This window comes from Manihot esculenta, chromosome 1, assembly GCF_001659605.2.
Source record: "Manihot esculenta cultivar AM560-2 chromosome 1, M.esculenta_v8, whole genome shotgun sequence".
NCBI classification, from domain to species: Eukaryota; Viridiplantae; Streptophyta; class Magnoliopsida; order Malpighiales; family Euphorbiaceae; genus Manihot; species Manihot esculenta.
The window spans coordinates 40,031,587-40,048,999 of record NC_035161.2 but is presented as its reverse complement, the minus strand read 5'-3'; the positions used below and the strand labels follow the sequence as shown (position 1 = coordinate 40,048,999).

Here is a 17,413-nt window from a genome sequence, read left to right as displayed (position 1 = left end):
GATCTAAAAGTAAGTTATTTGGATCAATTTGAATCGAGTTGTTTCAATTTTAATAATTATTTAAATCAATTTAAATCAAATTGTTTCAATTTTAATAGTTTTATACTAGTTATTATATATAATTTTAATTTTGTTGATTTGAGAGGTGTAACGCACACAAACAGCGGAATATCATATCACTCAGTATTATTTTATTGCGGTGGAAAAGGGCAGGCGTATGCTTATTTCATATGTTTGAATACAACAGTTACAATTGGCATTCGTCACCAGGAGAAAGGTATAGTGGATAAGCAACCCGCCCAATTTTAGCCATCTTTTTAAGAAAAAGAAAAAGAAGCAAAAGCTAGAAGATTTCAAAAAGTGGGTATTTTTCAGCTCGTTGAGCTACTGTTTTGGACATTCACAAAGTAAGAAATAAATAGGTAATGGGTACAAAGTAGACTGCATAAACTCATGTAGTAGTTTCTATTCAACAGCGAGTCCAGGACATATAGAACCTAAATACTTAGTATGATGCGGCTAATCTAAGTGCATACGAAAATCCTTTCTCTATATAGACATGTGGTAATAGTCATAAAACATTCTATGAGATCCATCCCATGTGTCACAAACACAAGCGCACTTGCTTGTATTTAAATACCTGTCTAGTATAATACTGATCAGTGAAGAATCAGCACTTCCCTACTTGCAGCTAGGAATAAAACCAGGCCTATGAGTACATTAATGAAATAAACTGATGGTGGACTTGAACTTTGGCTTAATACAGATGTCTCTAGGCGAATGAAAGAGCCTGTCTTATTGTCAGTAGCCACTGCATTTTCTCTTAATTTTGTCTTGGCAAAATCCGTTTTCTGGTCTTGCTCAGTCTTCACAGTGATGCTTCCCTTATGGTTCTCCTGAGGCTGAACACGGCCAGCAACGTGCTTCCTAGATTCTTTCACCTGCAGATAGAAATTAAGTGGAGTTTAGTTTTATTGCTGAATGAGTGCATTTCAAGTACTCCATGTGAATCTCAAGTTTCTCACCTTATGTTCGGATGCGCCAGACAATTTGCCCTGAATTAGACTTCCTTTTGGAGTCACTCCCTTCTCTGCTTTGATGTTGCCACAGCTTGGTTGAAGTTGTTTGCGAGTCCTCGTATGGACAGGAAGTTTTTTGCTGACAACTCTAACAGATATGTCTTCAAAGCTATCTATATCCGAGTCTGCTGAGGAAGAGGAAATATTCATTTGTAGAACACCAGTCTTTTCACTTCCACTCTGGTCAAATGTTGAAGGCGGCAAAGTTTCAGTAATTGCTTGAACCCTTTGCATCTGCCGGTAATGCCCGTTGTTCAAGTTGGAAGCTCCAGATTGTAAAGGCTGTCATAAAGATATTAAACAAAAAAAATGCCGGTCCCATCAAATTTCAAAGCTCTGAGTAAGTTGCTTTACGAGGCAGCAAGTAACTATTTATTCCAGGTTTGCATGCAATCAGAGACGTAGGAGAATTATATTACCGTTTCATAGAAATCCATGTCTCTGATTTCATCAAGATAAACTCCATTCATGGAATTGGGTGAGCTGGAATGATTGCGGTTAATGCGTGCACCTTCTTCACTATTATAGCCATATGGATTCCCAGAAATAGGATACAGGTACTCTTCACCACTGTGTTCATCAGGCACAACAATGAATGAATATGCCATCTCATTGGGATCTTCCTCCATCTCCCACAACCTATCAGAGTCATTGCCGTAGTCATCTGTGGATATTAGATCCTCAATGGAGATGCCTTGATCTATGTGCATTTGCGGTTGCATCAGGGAGACAGGGTTGAAATTTGGCCCACCACAAGTACTGGCAAGTAAAGATTCCAGAAGTTGCACGGAGTCGACCTGGAGAAACAATGATAGACGAGCAATTGCATTGGTCCTGAACATACGTTTATGTTGATAGTGGTAGTAGAGATTACTGAAACTAAGGACTGTCTCACCTCTGAGATTGGAATCTCTATGGGGCGATTATCAGAAGGCCCGCTACGACTAGATTGGCCTTCATCGCAAGCAGAAATGCGAGCCTTGTCAAGTCTTTTTTCCTTCAATTTACAGAGAACAAAATCTGTCTGGATAAGTTGAATCATAAAATTAGTATTTGAACCATCCGGGAAACAGAGAAGATATAAACATGAGTAATGCAACGACAAACACAGACATGGAAAGATCAATTCTGTGAAAGAGACACTGCACCTGGTGAGGAAGGAGAGTTTTGGGCTGATACTCGTGGATGACCCAGTTGGTTCTGACCTCTTTAGGAGTGCCACGCTTATAGAAAACCAAAGTCCTCTTTGTACCGATCTCAGTGTTAGTGCTTCTGGACATTATTGAACGTTCATTACCAGTTGGTTTCCAGTGGCCACTCTGTGTTGATCTGTTGAAACGTTGTCTGGTGGCGTTTTTATACTTAACCTCTCTTCTACAAAAGAAATACCACACTTGATCATTTGACACCTCCGCAGCATATCCTGAAAGCAAAATGATTTCAATGAAACAATATGAACAAAAATTAGAGTAAACTGATTACAAGATTGAAAATTTACTTGGCAAATCCCACGGATCGAACTTGCAGAGATCAATAAACCGAATATCTTCATCAACAAGGGAATCATGTCCATTCATCTTGTGCTTTAGAAAGTAATCGACGAGTTCCTCTTCAGTTGGGTGGAATCTATACCCTACTCTCCTACTCATTTTGTAAGAGAATTACTTTGGAAAAAGAATCTCAAACAGAGAAAAGAAGCTTTTGCGTCTGTTACTTTCTGTGATGAACAAGGGGGAATAGAAAAAAGAAAAGGCGAACTGGGCATTGACTTGAGAGCTTTTGAGTCTTCTTGTAGCTCAGCTTCGCCAAGACGCTATCTCATATGGAATGATTGGATAGATTTTCTGGGAAAGCAACTTCTTGTTTCCTCAGTGTTGAAGTGGAGCCCGCTGTTCTCTTCTTACAGTATTCCGTATCCATACTCGGGGCCAAGACAGATTGATTACCCCTGCATTTTCTTGGTTTTTTTTCCTGTAAAACCCTGATATGAGGGCTTAGCAAAAATATATTTTAATTCTCTAATCAATTTCTAAAAAATTATTAATTTTATTCATATAGAATAAAAATTCTAAATATTAATATCATATATAACATATCTTTTAATTGTATAGCTCTGAATGTATCTGCTTGATTTTTTTTTTTAATTTAAATTTATCAGAGGGGAGAGAGCCAAAGTTTTGCATAAAAATAGCAAAAGTGCATTTTGAGGCTTTATTTTCATATGGACATACGCCTGTAGTAACGAACCTTGCATGACGATTCCTTTCCCGTTAATTTTTTGACCTGGTATAATTTTTATTTTATCTTCTCCACTCTGTTTAAGGGTCTCATGTGCTCTCTATCTTTTGACGACAGAAAAAAAAAAATCAATCTGTAAAATAAACATTCCTTATCAGTAATTTATTTTTTAATCCTTAATTTTTTTTAATAAATTCGATCTACAGTAGCTTTAATCTCCAGATAGTTGGTGTGCAATTAATTGATATTGTTGAAACTTCTAAAAAAAATGTAATTGTTGCAACTCTTAAATTAATATTTAGTTAAAATTGTCAGATATATAGATATAGAAAAACTACTGATGCTATACGTATTTTTTGTTCTTATTTACAAAAATAGAATAATTTTTTTAAAAAAAAATCTAACATAAGTGAAGCCCGTCCATTATAAAAATTTTATTGTATAATCTAATAAAAATAAATTTTCATACTTATTTCATCCCTTTGATGGACTTGTTTAAATTCAGTTTACCTGATTCTAAAATATAAATACATACTTTATGTTCATTAAAAAATGTAAATACATGTGATTTAATATTTTTTTTAGAAGCTTTTATTTTTAGCTAAAAAAATTACATGCAAGAAGTAATTAATGATATTCTAATTTTTAATTGGTTGAATGTAATACGTATAAGAATACACAAGTATTGAAGAGGTAGTGACTAATAAGTGGTAACTAATGGACATGTCCATACAAGACTTTCTGGTTTTGGAGCCACTGCACCTCCATCAATTAAACCCTTAGAAAAGAAAAGAAAAGAAAAGAAATAATAGCAATCAACCAATCACCTAATTCCAACACGAACCAATTGAAAAATATTGAAACTACGTTAAATATAAATGTCTATATAAGGCCAGACATGCATGTCCCTTAAATAAGGTCACAATATTAAGTATCACTTGACAACATAATATTAGGTCTATCCCGTCTAAGGCCCTTACAAAAGAGGGTTGCTGCTGGTGAGAGCAGCATCGCTCAGTGACGAATCTGCATTTCCCTGACAATGAAAATCAACAAAACTAGACCAACAACTGCATTAACAATATATACTGATGAGGAATGTGGTCTATGCTTCGATGAGCTAATATATACTGATGAGGAATGTGGTCTAAACTCCCAGTTATTGTCTGATGACCCACTTGATCTGAGATTCAAATCTGGCTTCCTTTTTTTGTACCTGCAGCTTAAATTTCTCACCCTAGACACTCTGCTGGACTTGAGTTCATCTTCTGTGAAGTTGCGGCATTTTAGTGATTGCTCTCGTTTTGGAAACTCTTCACGAACTAATTCAAGGCAGTTGATCTGTTTAGGACTATAGCATGGACCCTGTCCTTGCCCGGACAAGCAATTTTCCTTAAATTCCAAAGCCTGTCATTGGAAAAATCAACAGCTGAGTTGATCTTATATGTCCTTAACAGGTAAAAACATACATCAAATCCAAAAAGCCTACAGCAGCGCAAGTATATCCTAAGTGCATCCTCGTTTCAAGGACAAAAAAGATAAACTCAACAGGTAATTTTCCACATCCTCGCTACGAGTTTTGCCAAGACATTATGATTGAGGGAACTGAAATTTAGAGACTAAAATACTCATTAGAAAGAGAGGACTCATTTATGATTTTTGCCAAATGCCATGAGTTATTTTATAATTTAACCTTTTTGTTGAACATATGATATAATAATTAACGACTATTTTTTATCTTCTCACCAGAATATCATTTAAATATTATCCTCCTTATAATAATACGATAATTTGTATAGATTTCAACTCCATTACTAGGGACAGATTGCTTCCTCGTTTTTGATCCCGTGGCTTAAGTTCCTTACCTCGTCCATAGATACCAGACTTGCAAATTGTGCGACGCCTCTGTTGGCTGTAGGTTTGTATGCTAATCCAATGTGATTGACCTCATCGAGTGTAGCTGCAGATAAGCCTTCTGCGCGAGCCCCCGTCACTGCTACAAAATAAGGATCACCCATTCCTTGTCCAAAAGGCTGAGTTTCAGAAGGGGTTACGACAGTTTGCCTCAGCTGATATTTTCTCACACGCTGGAAAGTTTGCCATAAAGATTCATATAGATGAAAAAACATTTTAGATATCCGCATCAGGTACCAAAATACACAAGAAATCAAAAAAACACTATAAATATAAAGGTGCAGAGCTGGAGAGTTTGATCCATCTAGGAAGTAACTAAAATGGATCTCAAAGTATTATGATATGATAATAATATGCACAATTTGTAGTTTTGATATTTTAAAATATTTAGATATTGAGTTTGATTTTATTTAAAATAAGTTTATTTATTTGAATTTTGATATCTTAATATATTAAAGAATAACGGAAGAATAATAAAATAAAAATCAATTTGTACTCTATATTTCTAAAATCAAAGGTGGACGAATCATACCTAAACTCTAATTTCTAGATGAATTATATTATAAACTACGTTATGCGCATAACATACTTAACTACAAAATCCAGTTTTAAATTCGAGAAATAGATAACTCTCGTATGTCAAAATTTACTCAATTTTGATTTTAACTACTTGTATTTAGGTTAAATTAAAACTCTTAGCACTATAAAAAGATAACATTATGATGTATCTGACATCTCATCTCCCTTTTTAATTAGTTTAGGAGACTGAAAACACTCTTTTCATTGTGGTGTTTCAGCCATAAACATATGTGACTAAATTTTTTCTTTTTCCTTTTTCAATTAAAAGATAATTAAGATTTCAATTTAATTGAATGTTAGATGTGTGATTAAATCTTTTTTTTTCAATTAAAAAATAATTAAGATTTCAATTCAATTAAATGTTAGATTTATGTGATTCTATTATTTTCTCGATTATTTTTGATATTTATATTACTTCCGTATTTATCGCTTGCTATTATTTTGTTGGTTATTGCATTAAGACACCATTGTTCAATTGATAAAATGATATATTGCTATTCAGATTAATTAAATTCATAATTTTTAGTTAAACTGAAATAAATAATGAATTAGCTTACATAAAACCTTCCTAAGTAATAGTATAATCTAACTTAAATGAATTTAATGTCTCACGTCGCGTTTATTAATTAGAATCAGATCTTTTTAATTCTTAATGGATAATTGGATTAAATTCTAGGAGCGTTTCTTATAGCATCCAAGAGTTAGAATTAGTTAACTAACGTCTCTTAACTAATTTAAAATTTAAGAAAGAATTGAATACCTGAAGCTTTTTCGATTTCTATAACTGATTTATCAATAATTATATTGGCATTATATTTTTATGTTTAGAGTCTCTTAACTAGTTTAAAATTTAAGAAATGGTTGAATACCTGAAACATTTTCAATATTTATAACTGAATTATCAATAATTAAATTAGGATTATATTTTTATATCTATATCAACCAACAAAAAACTAATGCTAATATTATTTCTTTGACTCAATATTCTTATCTTGATTTTTTCTTTTAAATTTAATTGATTCTTTTTTTGGATTAATTTATTTATTTATCCACATTCAAAATATTTTTTCATTTTATTTTATTTTTATATTTTAAAATTAATTTATTTACGAGTCTCTTTGAGATCAATCCTAATTACCATTATTATAAATTTTATTTCTAAGAATGAATTTATTTTTTGTGATTTAGAATACTGTAATGATGCCATTTGAATTCTGTGATAGGTAATGAGCACAAACTTTTCTTACCTTAGTGTGGCCTACGTCTTCAGTGTCCAAGTCACTCCGGCTCAATGGCTTTGGCAGCCTGCAGGCATTACTGGAGACATCTGCATATTTTTCAGTGGAGTATTCATCCAGAGCAAGAAATGAATCTGCCAATTTTATTGGATCCACATCATCGTCGCTCGTGTAATGCAAATCCAACCCCTTGTGTAGATTATCACAGCAATTGGTGCGAAGCGAATGCTCGTCAGAAACACCTTGTTTTAAGTGCATCTGTGACTTTAGTCCTGCTGGATCCATCCCAGCAGGACAGATACGAGATTGCCGAACTTGCTCTGCATCTGCAGCGACCTGTAGTTAGAACCGAAAAACAAGTGAGCGCTACTACTATAGAGCTTCGGATGGACCAGCTGAACAAGCTAAAACATGCTACCTGAGCTGCATGATTTTCAATTTCAGCATCTTTAGGGCGAATTGGTTCACCTTCATCTGGAGGTGAATGATCAATAATCTCATCTGCTTTATGCTTTAATTTACAGAGAACAAAATGAGACTGCACAAGTTGAAGAACGAAAGAATGAGAGCTTAAACAAAAGAGTAACTACCAGCAAATATTAGTATTTGTCAACAAAATGCAGAAGTTAATTACCAAAATTACAGAATACAACAGAACAGAAACCAAAGCATTAAACATGACTGGATACAACTTACTTTTAACTTAGCCTCTATTTAACAATAATAACGACAGAGATTTAATATTTAGTCTCTTAGTATTGTCATTATTAATAAATCAATCTTTTAATTTTGAAAAATTTATTAAAACAACTTTTATTTTTTTATCTGTCAATAAAATAATCATTTTATTTATTTTTATCCTTACAAATTTAGCAAAAGACCAAATTATTTTTTTAGTTCTTCTTTAAGGAGGAGAAGACAGTTCTGGTTCTTCTTCTTGTTCTTCTCTTTTCTCCTCTTCTACTCTTCTCTAAACAGAAGGTAAAAAAAAGACTATTTCATTAATGAAAAGTAAAGATGAGGATAAATTTGATCAAAGATAATCACGTTTTAATAAATTTTAAAAAATGCAAAAACTGGCTAGTTAATAATGTTAATATTCAGGAACTAGACAGGGATTTCTTTGAGGGCAAAATTAAGTTTTAAAAATTCTATCTCATTTTTAATCTATTTTTAAAGGAAAAAAGATGAAAAACTATTTTATTGGCAGTGAAAAAATAAAAATATTTTAATAAATTTCTGAAAATATAAGAACTGATTTATTAATAATAATAATATTCAGAGACTAAATATTATCTTTATATCTTTAATTTAAAGTTTCTATACATAAAATCAATAACACTAATTAATATTTTTAATTTTAAAAAAATTTATAATCACTTATCTAAAATACCCTTTATTTTTTTTAGATATTAGTATTAATTGACTTAGAAAAAAATAAGAATAGAATGCAAAATAATAATTAATATTATCTTAAAATTCTCCAAATGACAAATATTTGAGAGAACTATTGTGGAACAAAGGTAACATTTAATAATTTTTAGCTTTCTTGCTACTAAAGATTAAAATAACTTGAACATGTTCTACATGTACCCGAGACATATAAATTTGATCCCATAAAAAATTAATATGGGTCATGTAATACCCGGCTAGACCCTGGTATCGGAATTCCTATTTTCCGGTGGAATCTCGGATGTCGGAAACCTCTAGAAGGGTAAAATATGTTTTTCCAAAATATTTTTCATGTTTTTGATGGTTAATTTTGAGTTAAAATTTTAAAGAAGGAAAAGAAAGAGAATGAGGGAAGAGCCCAGGTTCGGCCGCCGAACCTTATGTTCGGCCGCTAAACATGGGATGCATGCGGAGGCACGTTAGGCCCCCAAAGGTGGTCTGACCAGCCACCTATAAAGGGGTCCCCTGTCCGAAATGGGCGAGTTTTTCTCTCCCCATTTCCGGCCAAGGTGAGTCTCCGCCATCCCTTGTCGATCATGTGTCCTTCCTTCAAGTCTCTCGTGATTTTTACGAGTTTTTAACTTGTTTTGAAGATTTTCAAGCAAAGAACGAAGTTTTGAAGCTTGGAGACCCCGGAGCTCGATTTCTCCAATCTCCAAGTTTGGATTGTCTCCCCTCTCGTTTTTCAAGAGGTAAGAGTAGATCCTACCCTTTTTTTTATGATTTTAACAAGTTTTGAGGGGTTTTAGAAAGTTTTGATGCATGGTTAGCTTAGTTGTAAAATGTTAGGGTTATGTGAGTCTAATGATGAAATGCATGTCTTTGTGTGTTAAAATGTGATGTTTGTTGGGGTATAAGATAGTTTGAGACCCCTATATGCTTGTGAACATGTTTATGCATGCTTTGGGTGTGTTGTGCATGTTTTGGAAGGTTTGGGAGGATAAATGTGGATAAGGGCTGAGTTCTGCCATTTCTGGAAGAACTCAGGTTCGGCAGCCGAAGGCACTTTCGGCCGCCGAACCTGCCTGTGGTGCCACTTTTGGCTGCCTAAACTTGCCCCCGAAAGTTTGGACTTTCGGCTTTAGAGGGCAGCTTCGGCTGCAGAAGGTGCTGCTGAAGGTGCATGGCTTTCGGCTCTAGAGGGACTTTCGGCCGCCGAACCTACCGCCGAAAGTGCCCTATTCAGCTTTCCTTTGCATGTTTTCTGTGAATGTTTTGTGGTGTTTTAGGGGGTTTTTGGGGAGTTGTTTAGAGTTATGTTAGTGTATGTTTGGTCCCTCATTTGAGTCCACCTGTGTAGGTTCGGACCCGAGGAACCGAGGACCTCAGCAGTGAGATAGCTGCTTCAGAGTCGATTCAGAGTTGATTCAGAGTCAGCCTGAGGTGAGTAGAATGAATCTTTATGTTTCAAAGTCAATAAATTTTGAGCATGTTCATGCATCACGAATGCCATGATATATACTAGATTGTTTGCATTAGAATTCACGAATATGTTGCATTGCATATTTTGATGTTGATATGGATGGATGTTGGATGACCCATTAGTCTTTGGTATGATATGATGACGATGATACGGTATGGAAGTCCAGTGAGACCCATTCTATGCTCCTGGCATAGAGTAAGAGAAAGACCAGTGAGGCCCATTCTACGCCCCTGGCACATTGGAATGTTATATTATGTGATGTTAAGAGAAAGACCAGTGAGGCCCATTCTACGCCCCTGGCACCATTGGAATGTATAGAGGATTATTGGTGACAAGTCCATCCTTGATGTGATTTGTTTGTGATGTGTTGCATTCCATGAAAACATATGTTTTATAAACCATTTTACTATTTTGCTCACTGGACTCTAGTAGCTCATCCCTTTCCCTTAACCCCCAGGTTTGCAGGTTTGGGATAGACCAGGATGTCAGTAAGAGTAAAGATTTTGTGGATGTAATAATTAGATGTGGACATTAGAAAATAATGAAAGATAATGTAATGTAAAGTATTGTGTAAAAATGTTATGAGGTTTAGTATTGTGCTTGGCCCTGTTGTTATGTTAATCCCTTTTGTATATGATCTTATGAAATGTTTTTATGATAAGTTATAAGAACCAGGCTTGACATATGTTATATTGACCCAGTTAGAGCATTTGATGAGGGCTCTAGTATGGGGTTTGTATGTTTAATGTTATGATTATGATACATGCACAGGTCAAGCTTGGTGAATGAAAAAGTTTAAAATTTTTATGTAAATGTATGATCATGTATGGGATTATCAGGTATAACAGGTGGTATGTTAGGCTTGCTATGGGTCCCGGCGGCCTTAAGTCGATCTGGATCCTAGCGCCGGTAGCGATCCGGTTTCCGAATCACTACAGATCCTCCGTTCATATCTATCTAAAAATTTGCCTTGACTAAAGCTAGAATACCAAATAATATCTTAGAAACTATTACCAAACTTAATGGTATTTGGGTTATTTTATTACATCACATATTAATCATATTTAATTACATCTCATAAAAAAGGATCAAAGATGCTACAGCAAATATATAAGTGAATTAGAAAGAAAGTTGAAGCAAATATCATTTTCCCTTAAATATTTCCATGTTTCAATTTGTCATTTTTTTCTTTAAAAAATCCCTTAACAATTGTTGTCTTAACGTCATCAGTTAATGTTAAAAATCATCTCCAACCCTAAAAGGAATTTTCATTGCACAAGAGTTGCATTAACTAACTCGATCTCAAATTTCTCGGCGCACACACAACATGAGCCACGTGCTCAGAATATAATGCATTAATAACAAAAACAAATAAATAAACAACAGAAAATGATTTACTTTCCGGGAAAATTGTTGGTTTAATACCTGGTGGGCAAGGATGTTTGTAGATTGGTACTCATGTATGACCCAATTGGTTCTGAGTGGTTTAGAATCATGGACTTTCGAGTAGAAAACCAAACTCCTCTTGCTACCAATCTCCTCACCTGTGTCCCCAGCTTTGACATAGCGTATCTTCCCTGTGATTTTCCAGAACCCAGCCCTCGTCATTCTGTTGGCTCGTTTACTATTAGAATATTTGTAATCAGGCCGATTGAAGAAATACCAAACTTTATCATTTGATGATATTAAGCAAAGCTCTGCATAAGCACGTAATAACCAAACAAGCGTGATTAGATTTTCACAAGGGTTTTAGTTAATGCGTGCAAATGAAAACTCGTATTACCAGGTATATCGCTTGGCTCGCACTGGCAGAGATCAATCTCGCCAATGATATGATTAACAAGGGAATCTTTGCCATTCATTTTGTGCTTCAGATAATATCCAATGATTTCTTCATCAGTTGGATGGAACCTGAACCCAACTTTAGGAGGAGTAATTATCTCTTCATGAATGGGATCCGGCACAGAATGAGTATCCAAATGCGAGTCCATTGTGATCCGCAGCTTCAATCAACTCAGTTTCACAAGCTTGGCGCTAGTTTCGTCGCAAAGATCAAGAAGCCTGTGTGAAAAAGAAAGGTAGCACAAGGGTTTATTATTATGCTTCTTCACTGAGGAGTCGTCAAATAAGCAAAGTGGAAGAAGTTTCTGTTACCGTTGAATGGCATCAACGAGACACGGTTCTTTAATCTTTCCTTGACAAAGTTTCTACTTACATAGGAAGTTAGCTAAAAAGAAAGACTACGGGATTCAGAAGTCAGCATTGGCCCAGGCCCAGATAGTGAGTGGGTCCCCCCGCATCTGAAACCTTTCTCACAGCGTCCGTACATACTTGCATTTTTATGACTAGGAGAGGAAGTTCCAAATTCTAATCGGTTGCCATCAAAGTATAAAAAATTAATTTGAATTTTTTTAATTGAAAACAATTGAATTATTGTGTTTTAAATATGAGAATTAAATAGTAATAAAAATGAAATACTGTAATAAATGAGTGTGAAACTTTAAATATTATTTATGAAATTTTAAATTTTTCAATCTCCTTAAATACTTATAGTAGAAGCTTCAAATAGGGTAACCTAATTTGGTTGAATGGGTAATTCCCTACTTAAAAAAATAAATTAAAAAAAGCTTTAAGTAAAACCAGTAACCATATAGTTCTTTTTTTTTCTTCTCGTTTTTATGTGTAATTTATGGTAATATTTAATTATATGGAACATGTCAACTGTATTTAATTTAAATAGAAAAAATTAATTTAATTTAAAAATTAATTAAATTAAATTAATTTAAAAATTCAGTTTAAATTTTTTTAATTTTTAAAAATTTTAATTATTTTAATTCTATTTAATTTTAATCATAAAAAATTAATAAAAGAAATCAAACTGTTTAGTGATAATAATATGTTATTTTTAATAATTTAGATAAATTATATTATATTAAAATTAAAATATTTTAATTAAATTTTAAAAAATAAAAAATAAAAAATTTATTAAAAATTTAAATCGATTAACACAAATCAAATCGAATCAAATTAGATTGATTCGATTCGATTTGTAATTAAAATTAATTTAATTTAATTTTTATAAATATTAAAATTTTAATTTTTAATTTATTTAATTTAATTTAATTTTAAACCAACCATATGTGAAGATAAGCTTTTGAGTCCCCATCATGCATGCAGCAGAACAGAAGGCCGACCTCTAGGTGAAGCCATTGGCATTAAAAAATTATGATGGATGGATCATGGACACAACTACTGTATCGAGATTCTTTACCCTTTAATTGGAGGTCTTTGGGCACTTGGCTTCGTAATGAAGCATTGAAAACGATCCCTTTCGTTTCCTTTTGAACTCCTGACAAATAACACTTGGCTATTGTTTTTTTTAGTCCAAATGTATTTCTTGTAAATTTTTAATTAGATTTTGAGAAGTTACTTTCTCTCTACATTAAAAAAAATATTTTTTATAAATTTAAAAATAAATACTAACTAAATAAAATATAATTTTCATATTTTCTATAAATTTTAAAATTTTTAATTGAATTATTCTAATTAATAAGTAACTAATTTTTCTAAAAATATTTAAACACTGTGCCTAAAGGAGCACTTTTCGTACATGGTTCCAAAGCGTTTTTTTATTTTAATATCTTAAACTCATTCATCTTTTTGGCATTTTTCCTTGTGTATTTCATTAGTATCATGATGTTGCATTTTCATGTCCCTCCACTAATGATCGACGACAAAGCCCTTTCGCCTTCAGAAATAAGCTGGACCACATACAGCAACAAAACTTGAAACTATTATATTTAGTTTATTGGTTTAAAAAATTTTGATTTTACGAGAATTTATATTTATAGTTTAAATTTTTAATTTTAAATTAAAAAATTTTAATTTTAAATTTATTATAATTATAATAATTTTTTAAATTAATTTTAATCAAATTTAAATTAACTTAATTATTATTTTTATTACATAAATAACTTAATTAACTGGAATTAAATCTGAATTAAAATCCTAAATACTTAATTATATAAAAATTTAAAATTATATAATTAAAATACTTAATTTTTTATATTTAAATAAAAATTTTAATTAAAAATTTTAGATAATTAGAAATTTAAAATTTTAAATAAAGTTTAATTTAAATTAATCAAATTATTTATATGGTAAAAATAATGAAATATAGTGTGCGATGTGAGCTAATTTAAATATGATCAAAATTAATTTAAAAAGTTATTATAATTATAATAAATTTATAAATTAAAATTTTTTGATTTAAAATTAAAAATTTTGCCTATACAAATAAAAACTCGTAAAATTTAAATTTTTCTTGGCCAATAAAGCTTATATTTATATATAATAAATTTATTTAATTTTACCTCTATAATTAATATGATATGAATTCATTCACAATTTCAAATTAGACACATTTAAAAATTGAGAGTGAACACTTCGCTTTATTAATAAAAGAAGTCATCATAAATCTAGATTAATAGAGTTAATAAATTTCAATACTAAATGGCATATTGGAAAGAAATTGTCTAATTTTTTTTAAGAAGAAATTTCAATAAAGAAGTCCCTTTGACATTTCTTCATCTGCAATCCGGGCTTAGATGCGGGGAATTCGGGGTTCCCAATAGCAAGCTTCTTTCCTAATTCCTTCCTTACTGCAGTAACTGTAGTAGTAGCAGTAGGAAGAATCCTTATTATATAAAGCATAAAGAGCTACTCATTCAAATTGAAGGGATCGGTGTAAAACTCAACCTCTAGCCTCATGCGTATGCAGGTGCGTATGAATAGTAAAAGAGTCAGGAAGTTAGACGGGAGAAGGCTCCTTGATATGAAAGCTGGTAGTGAATTTCACTCTGTACCGAGACGGTATACCCAAGTAGCAACTACATGTATGCTAATAAATAAATTCCTTTTAGTTTTTTAATTATAATTATAAAATTGCATGAAATGATGTTCCTCTTTGCCCCGCCATTGACAATAAAATCAAAATGTGGGATGGGGTAATATAAGGAGACAAATCTGTAAATCAGTACTTATTTTTGAAACTCACATAAACAGAAGGGAAAGTTCCCCATTCAACACAGTATATTAGAGAACATGACGACAGAGGAGGTACAAAAGAACCAAAAAGTAAGTAGGCTTAGATATACAGAACAAATAAACACCAAGGAAATACATAATTAAAACAGAAAGTCTCAAGCAACGTAGTGACATGCTGCATCAAGTTGAACTCGTTGGCTTCTCGTAGCTGAAAATAAACCAGAACCAACTATGCACGGTATCAGCTATCCCTTTCGAATACATATTCAAATTCTTAATGATAACTATAGTAGGTCGGCCACTGCAGTGCAGAGTTAAGACTGTAATCCCTCTCATTGATTCCATTAAATGATTCCATATATGCTCGCAGCTGCGAGTCTTCCTACATAGTTAAAGTAGAAAACATGAGCACAACTTCACTAAAGCCACCCGTTAGTATGAATTACGGTGCTACCAATGCAACTCCTTACCTCTGTTATATTGCGTCCAGTAGGAGAAGCAGGAGCCACCATTGTATTCGATTCACGTTCTTCCAAGGAGCGCATATCATCTGAATCATCTGGTCTCTTCTTCAATTTGCAAAGAACGAAATCCCTCTACACAAAGTAAGAGTTGAAGTATGTATTGTGTGAGTTTCTGCAATATGTAGTATAAACTAGCTAACTGTAGAATGACTTAGAAAGGTAACCTGGGTTGGAAAGTTGAACGTGGGATTGTACTCATGCACGATCCAGTTGGTCTTCGCTCCTTTAGGACGACCTTGATAGAAAACCAAATTCTTTTTGATACCATTGTCGTTGATTTTACGATCCTTGCCTGTGACTTTCCAGTATCCAGCATTAGTGGTCCTATTGGCCCTGTGGCTATATGAGTACTTGTAATTGCGAGGGCAAAAGAAATACCATACTTGGTCGTTTGGGATTTTAGATATCACCACCTCTGGATGCTCGATATCTGCATTGCAATTACTTAAATAATGTGCAAGAATAAATTAAGGAAACAGATTACTATACTTACGAGGCAATTCCCAAGGTTCAAAATCCAAGACATTGACCACCGGGATCGCTTGGACTTCATGATCATAACCAAGCATCTTGAGCCTCAGGTAATGATCCACCAATTCTTCATCGGTCGGATGGAATCTGTAGCCAATTCCGGAGTCCATCTGCAAATAATTACTAGAAATAGAGCAGAGTGATTAAGAGCATCTGGGTACGCTTGGCTCAAGGAGAAGTAGCTAGCGAAAGTGTGTGAATTTTCTAACCAGTTAGCCGTTAAATATATATGTTGCTTCAACAGTTTTCTTGATAGAATTTAAAATTACACCTTAGACTGGAATGTCATTGTCGACATAGCAAATGATCAAATTCCAGTATGGAATATTAACAAAGAGGGAAAAGACCCACGACTTACTCACCAAGTCTGGTTCGGGCTTCACCAAACTTCCTTTACAATCTCTGAATTAAGCACTACGAACATTCTCGAACATTTTCATTCGCTCAAAATTTTTAAGCATTATATATATATATATATATATATATATATATATATATATATAACAAAGTCATATACTCAAGGTCATACAATTATATCAAAGGATATTTATTTGTGTCAATTGGTATATTTAATATATTTTATTTTTATTTTTAAATTATATTTTTATATTTAATAATATTATCGATTAATTATTATTATAATTTATACGTGTTTTAAATTTTTTATAATTTTTTATTTTTTATAATATTTTTAATATAATATATTAATTATAATTAAAAAATTTAAAACTAAACACTAACTATATATATTTAAAATTTCTATCTTTAATAAATTTATGAATTCCAAAATAGATTGATGTGGGATTGAAAAGTGTCACTATTAAAATTTTTTTTTTTAATTGAGAATTAAAAATTGGAGGAGTAAAAAGTGAAACCACTCAAATTTATTTAAATACATTTATCACAAGTTTAAACATGTGAATGCGTCACTATTAAATTTATATACTAAGAATTGACGGTTGACACAATTAAATCTATATATTTATAATTATTTTATATATTTTTATTTTTATTTTTATATAAAATAAAAATTAATATATATATAGTGTATGACCTTTTAATTTTCTACTGCTTTTTAATATAATAAATATATTTTTATTATATTTATTGTCAATGTTATATAATAGTTTTTTATATCCTATTACTTTTTAATATATTAATATATTATATTATGAATATTGTAATAAAAATTTTATTGTGTTTTTATTATTAAAAAATTTTATTATATTTTTAAATTTTAATAATAAATAAAATATTAAAAAAGTATTTATAAAAATTGAGTAAATATCATATAAAAAGATGTTTGAATGATTGAAAAAATATTTTTACCGCATAGCAATAATTTTATAATAAAAAAATTACATTAAAAGTTTTTACTATCTCGCGATA

General features: G+C 32.0%; 3 protein-coding genes across 6 annotated transcripts; all 3 read right to left on the bottom strand.

The window, feature by feature from the left end:
- Positions 1-344: 344 nt before the first annotated feature.
- Positions 345-2,944, bottom strand: LOC110613936 (NAC domain-containing protein 91). Its single transcript, XM_021755360.2, has 6 exons — positions 2,578-2,944; positions 2,228-2,502; positions 1,975-2,103; positions 1,499-1,876; positions 1,026-1,361; positions 345-941 (listed from the first exon to the last, which is right to left on the bottom strand). The coding sequence occupies exons 1-6, from the start codon at positions 2,726-2,728 to the stop codon at positions 660-662; spliced, it is 1,551 nt and encodes a 516-aa protein (XP_021611052.1). The 5' UTR covers positions 2,729-2,944; the 3' UTR covers positions 345-659.
- A 1,220-nt stretch (positions 2,945-4,164) lies between these two features.
- On the bottom strand, positions 4,165-12,104 carry LOC110621480 (NAC domain-containing protein 7). The gene is made up of 6 exons (XM_021765763.2): positions 11,707-12,104; positions 11,349-11,620; positions 7,467-7,586; positions 7,058-7,384; positions 5,183-5,404; positions 4,165-4,724 (listed from the first exon to the last, which is right to left on the bottom strand). The coding sequence occupies exons 1-6, from the start codon at positions 11,912-11,914 to the stop codon at positions 4,332-4,334; spliced, it is 1,542 nt and encodes a 513-aa protein (XP_021621455.1). The 5' UTR covers positions 11,915-12,104; the 3' UTR covers positions 4,165-4,331.
- A 2,845-nt stretch (positions 12,105-14,949) lies between these two features.
- LOC110627618 (protein NTM1-like 9) lies at positions 14,950-16,472 on the bottom strand. 4 transcript variants are annotated; one of them, XM_021773989.2, is made up of 5 exons: positions 16,387-16,472; positions 15,987-16,147; positions 15,658-15,923; positions 15,440-15,565; positions 14,950-15,351 (listed from the first exon to the last, which is right to left on the bottom strand). In XM_021773989.2, the coding sequence occupies exons 2-5, from the start codon at positions 16,132-16,134 to the stop codon at positions 15,244-15,246; spliced, it is 648 nt and encodes a 215-aa protein (XP_021629681.1). In that variant the 5' UTR covers positions 16,135-16,147; positions 16,387-16,472; the 3' UTR covers positions 14,950-15,243. The 4 variants fall into 4 exon arrangements, with proteins under 4 accessions (XP_021629681.1, XP_043806549.1, XP_043806547.1 ...); XM_043950614.1 differs by having other exon boundaries at positions 15,987-16,134; positions 16,387-16,448; XM_043950612.1 differs by lacking the exon at positions 16,387-16,472 and adding an exon at positions 16,234-16,327.
- Between the last annotated feature and the right edge of the window lie 941 nt (positions 16,473-17,413).

What these genes read in the sequence shown, in the direction of transcription:
- LOC110613936 (XM_021755360.2), bottom strand. Translation starts at nt 2,728, where the DNA reads ATGAGTAGGAGAGTAGGGTATAGATTCCACCCAACTGAAGAGGAACTC. An exon ending in AAACTCTCCTTCCTCACCAG is followed by an intron (nt 2,104 to 2,227) that starts GTGCAGTGTCTC and finishes CAACTTATCCAG; the next exon opens with ACAGATTTTGTTCTCTGTAA. An exon ending in ACATGGATTTCTATGAAACG is followed by an intron (nt 1,362 to 1,498) that starts GTAATATAATTC and finishes TCTTTATGACAG; the next exon opens with CCTTTACAATCTGGAGCTTC.
- LOC110621480 (XM_021765763.2), bottom strand. Translation starts at nt 11,914, where the DNA reads ATGGACTCGCATTTGGATACTCATTCTGTGCCGGATCCCATTCATGAA. An exon ending in CAAACATCCTTGCCCACCAG is followed by an intron (nt 7,587 to 11,348) that starts GTATTAAACCAA and finishes CAACTTGTGCAG; the next exon opens with TCTCATTTTGTTCTCTGTAA. An exon ending in GTCTGGTATCTATGGACGAG is followed by an intron (nt 4,725 to 5,182) that starts GTAAGGAACTTA and finishes TTCCAATGACAG; the next exon opens with GCTTTGGAATTTAAGGAAAA.
- LOC110627618 (XM_021773989.2), bottom strand. Translation starts at nt 16,134, where the DNA reads ATGGACTCCGGAATTGGCTACAGATTCCATCCGACCGATGAAGAATTG. An exon ending in TGAACCTTGGGAATTGCCTC is followed by an intron (nt 15,924 to 15,986) that starts GTAAGTATAGTA and finishes ATTGCAATGCAG; the next exon opens with ATATCGAGCATCCAGAGGTG. An exon ending in CGTTCAACTTTCCAACCCAG is followed by an intron (nt 15,566 to 15,657) that starts GTTACCTTTCTA and finishes TACTTTGTGTAG; the next exon opens with AGGGATTTCGTTCTTTGCAA.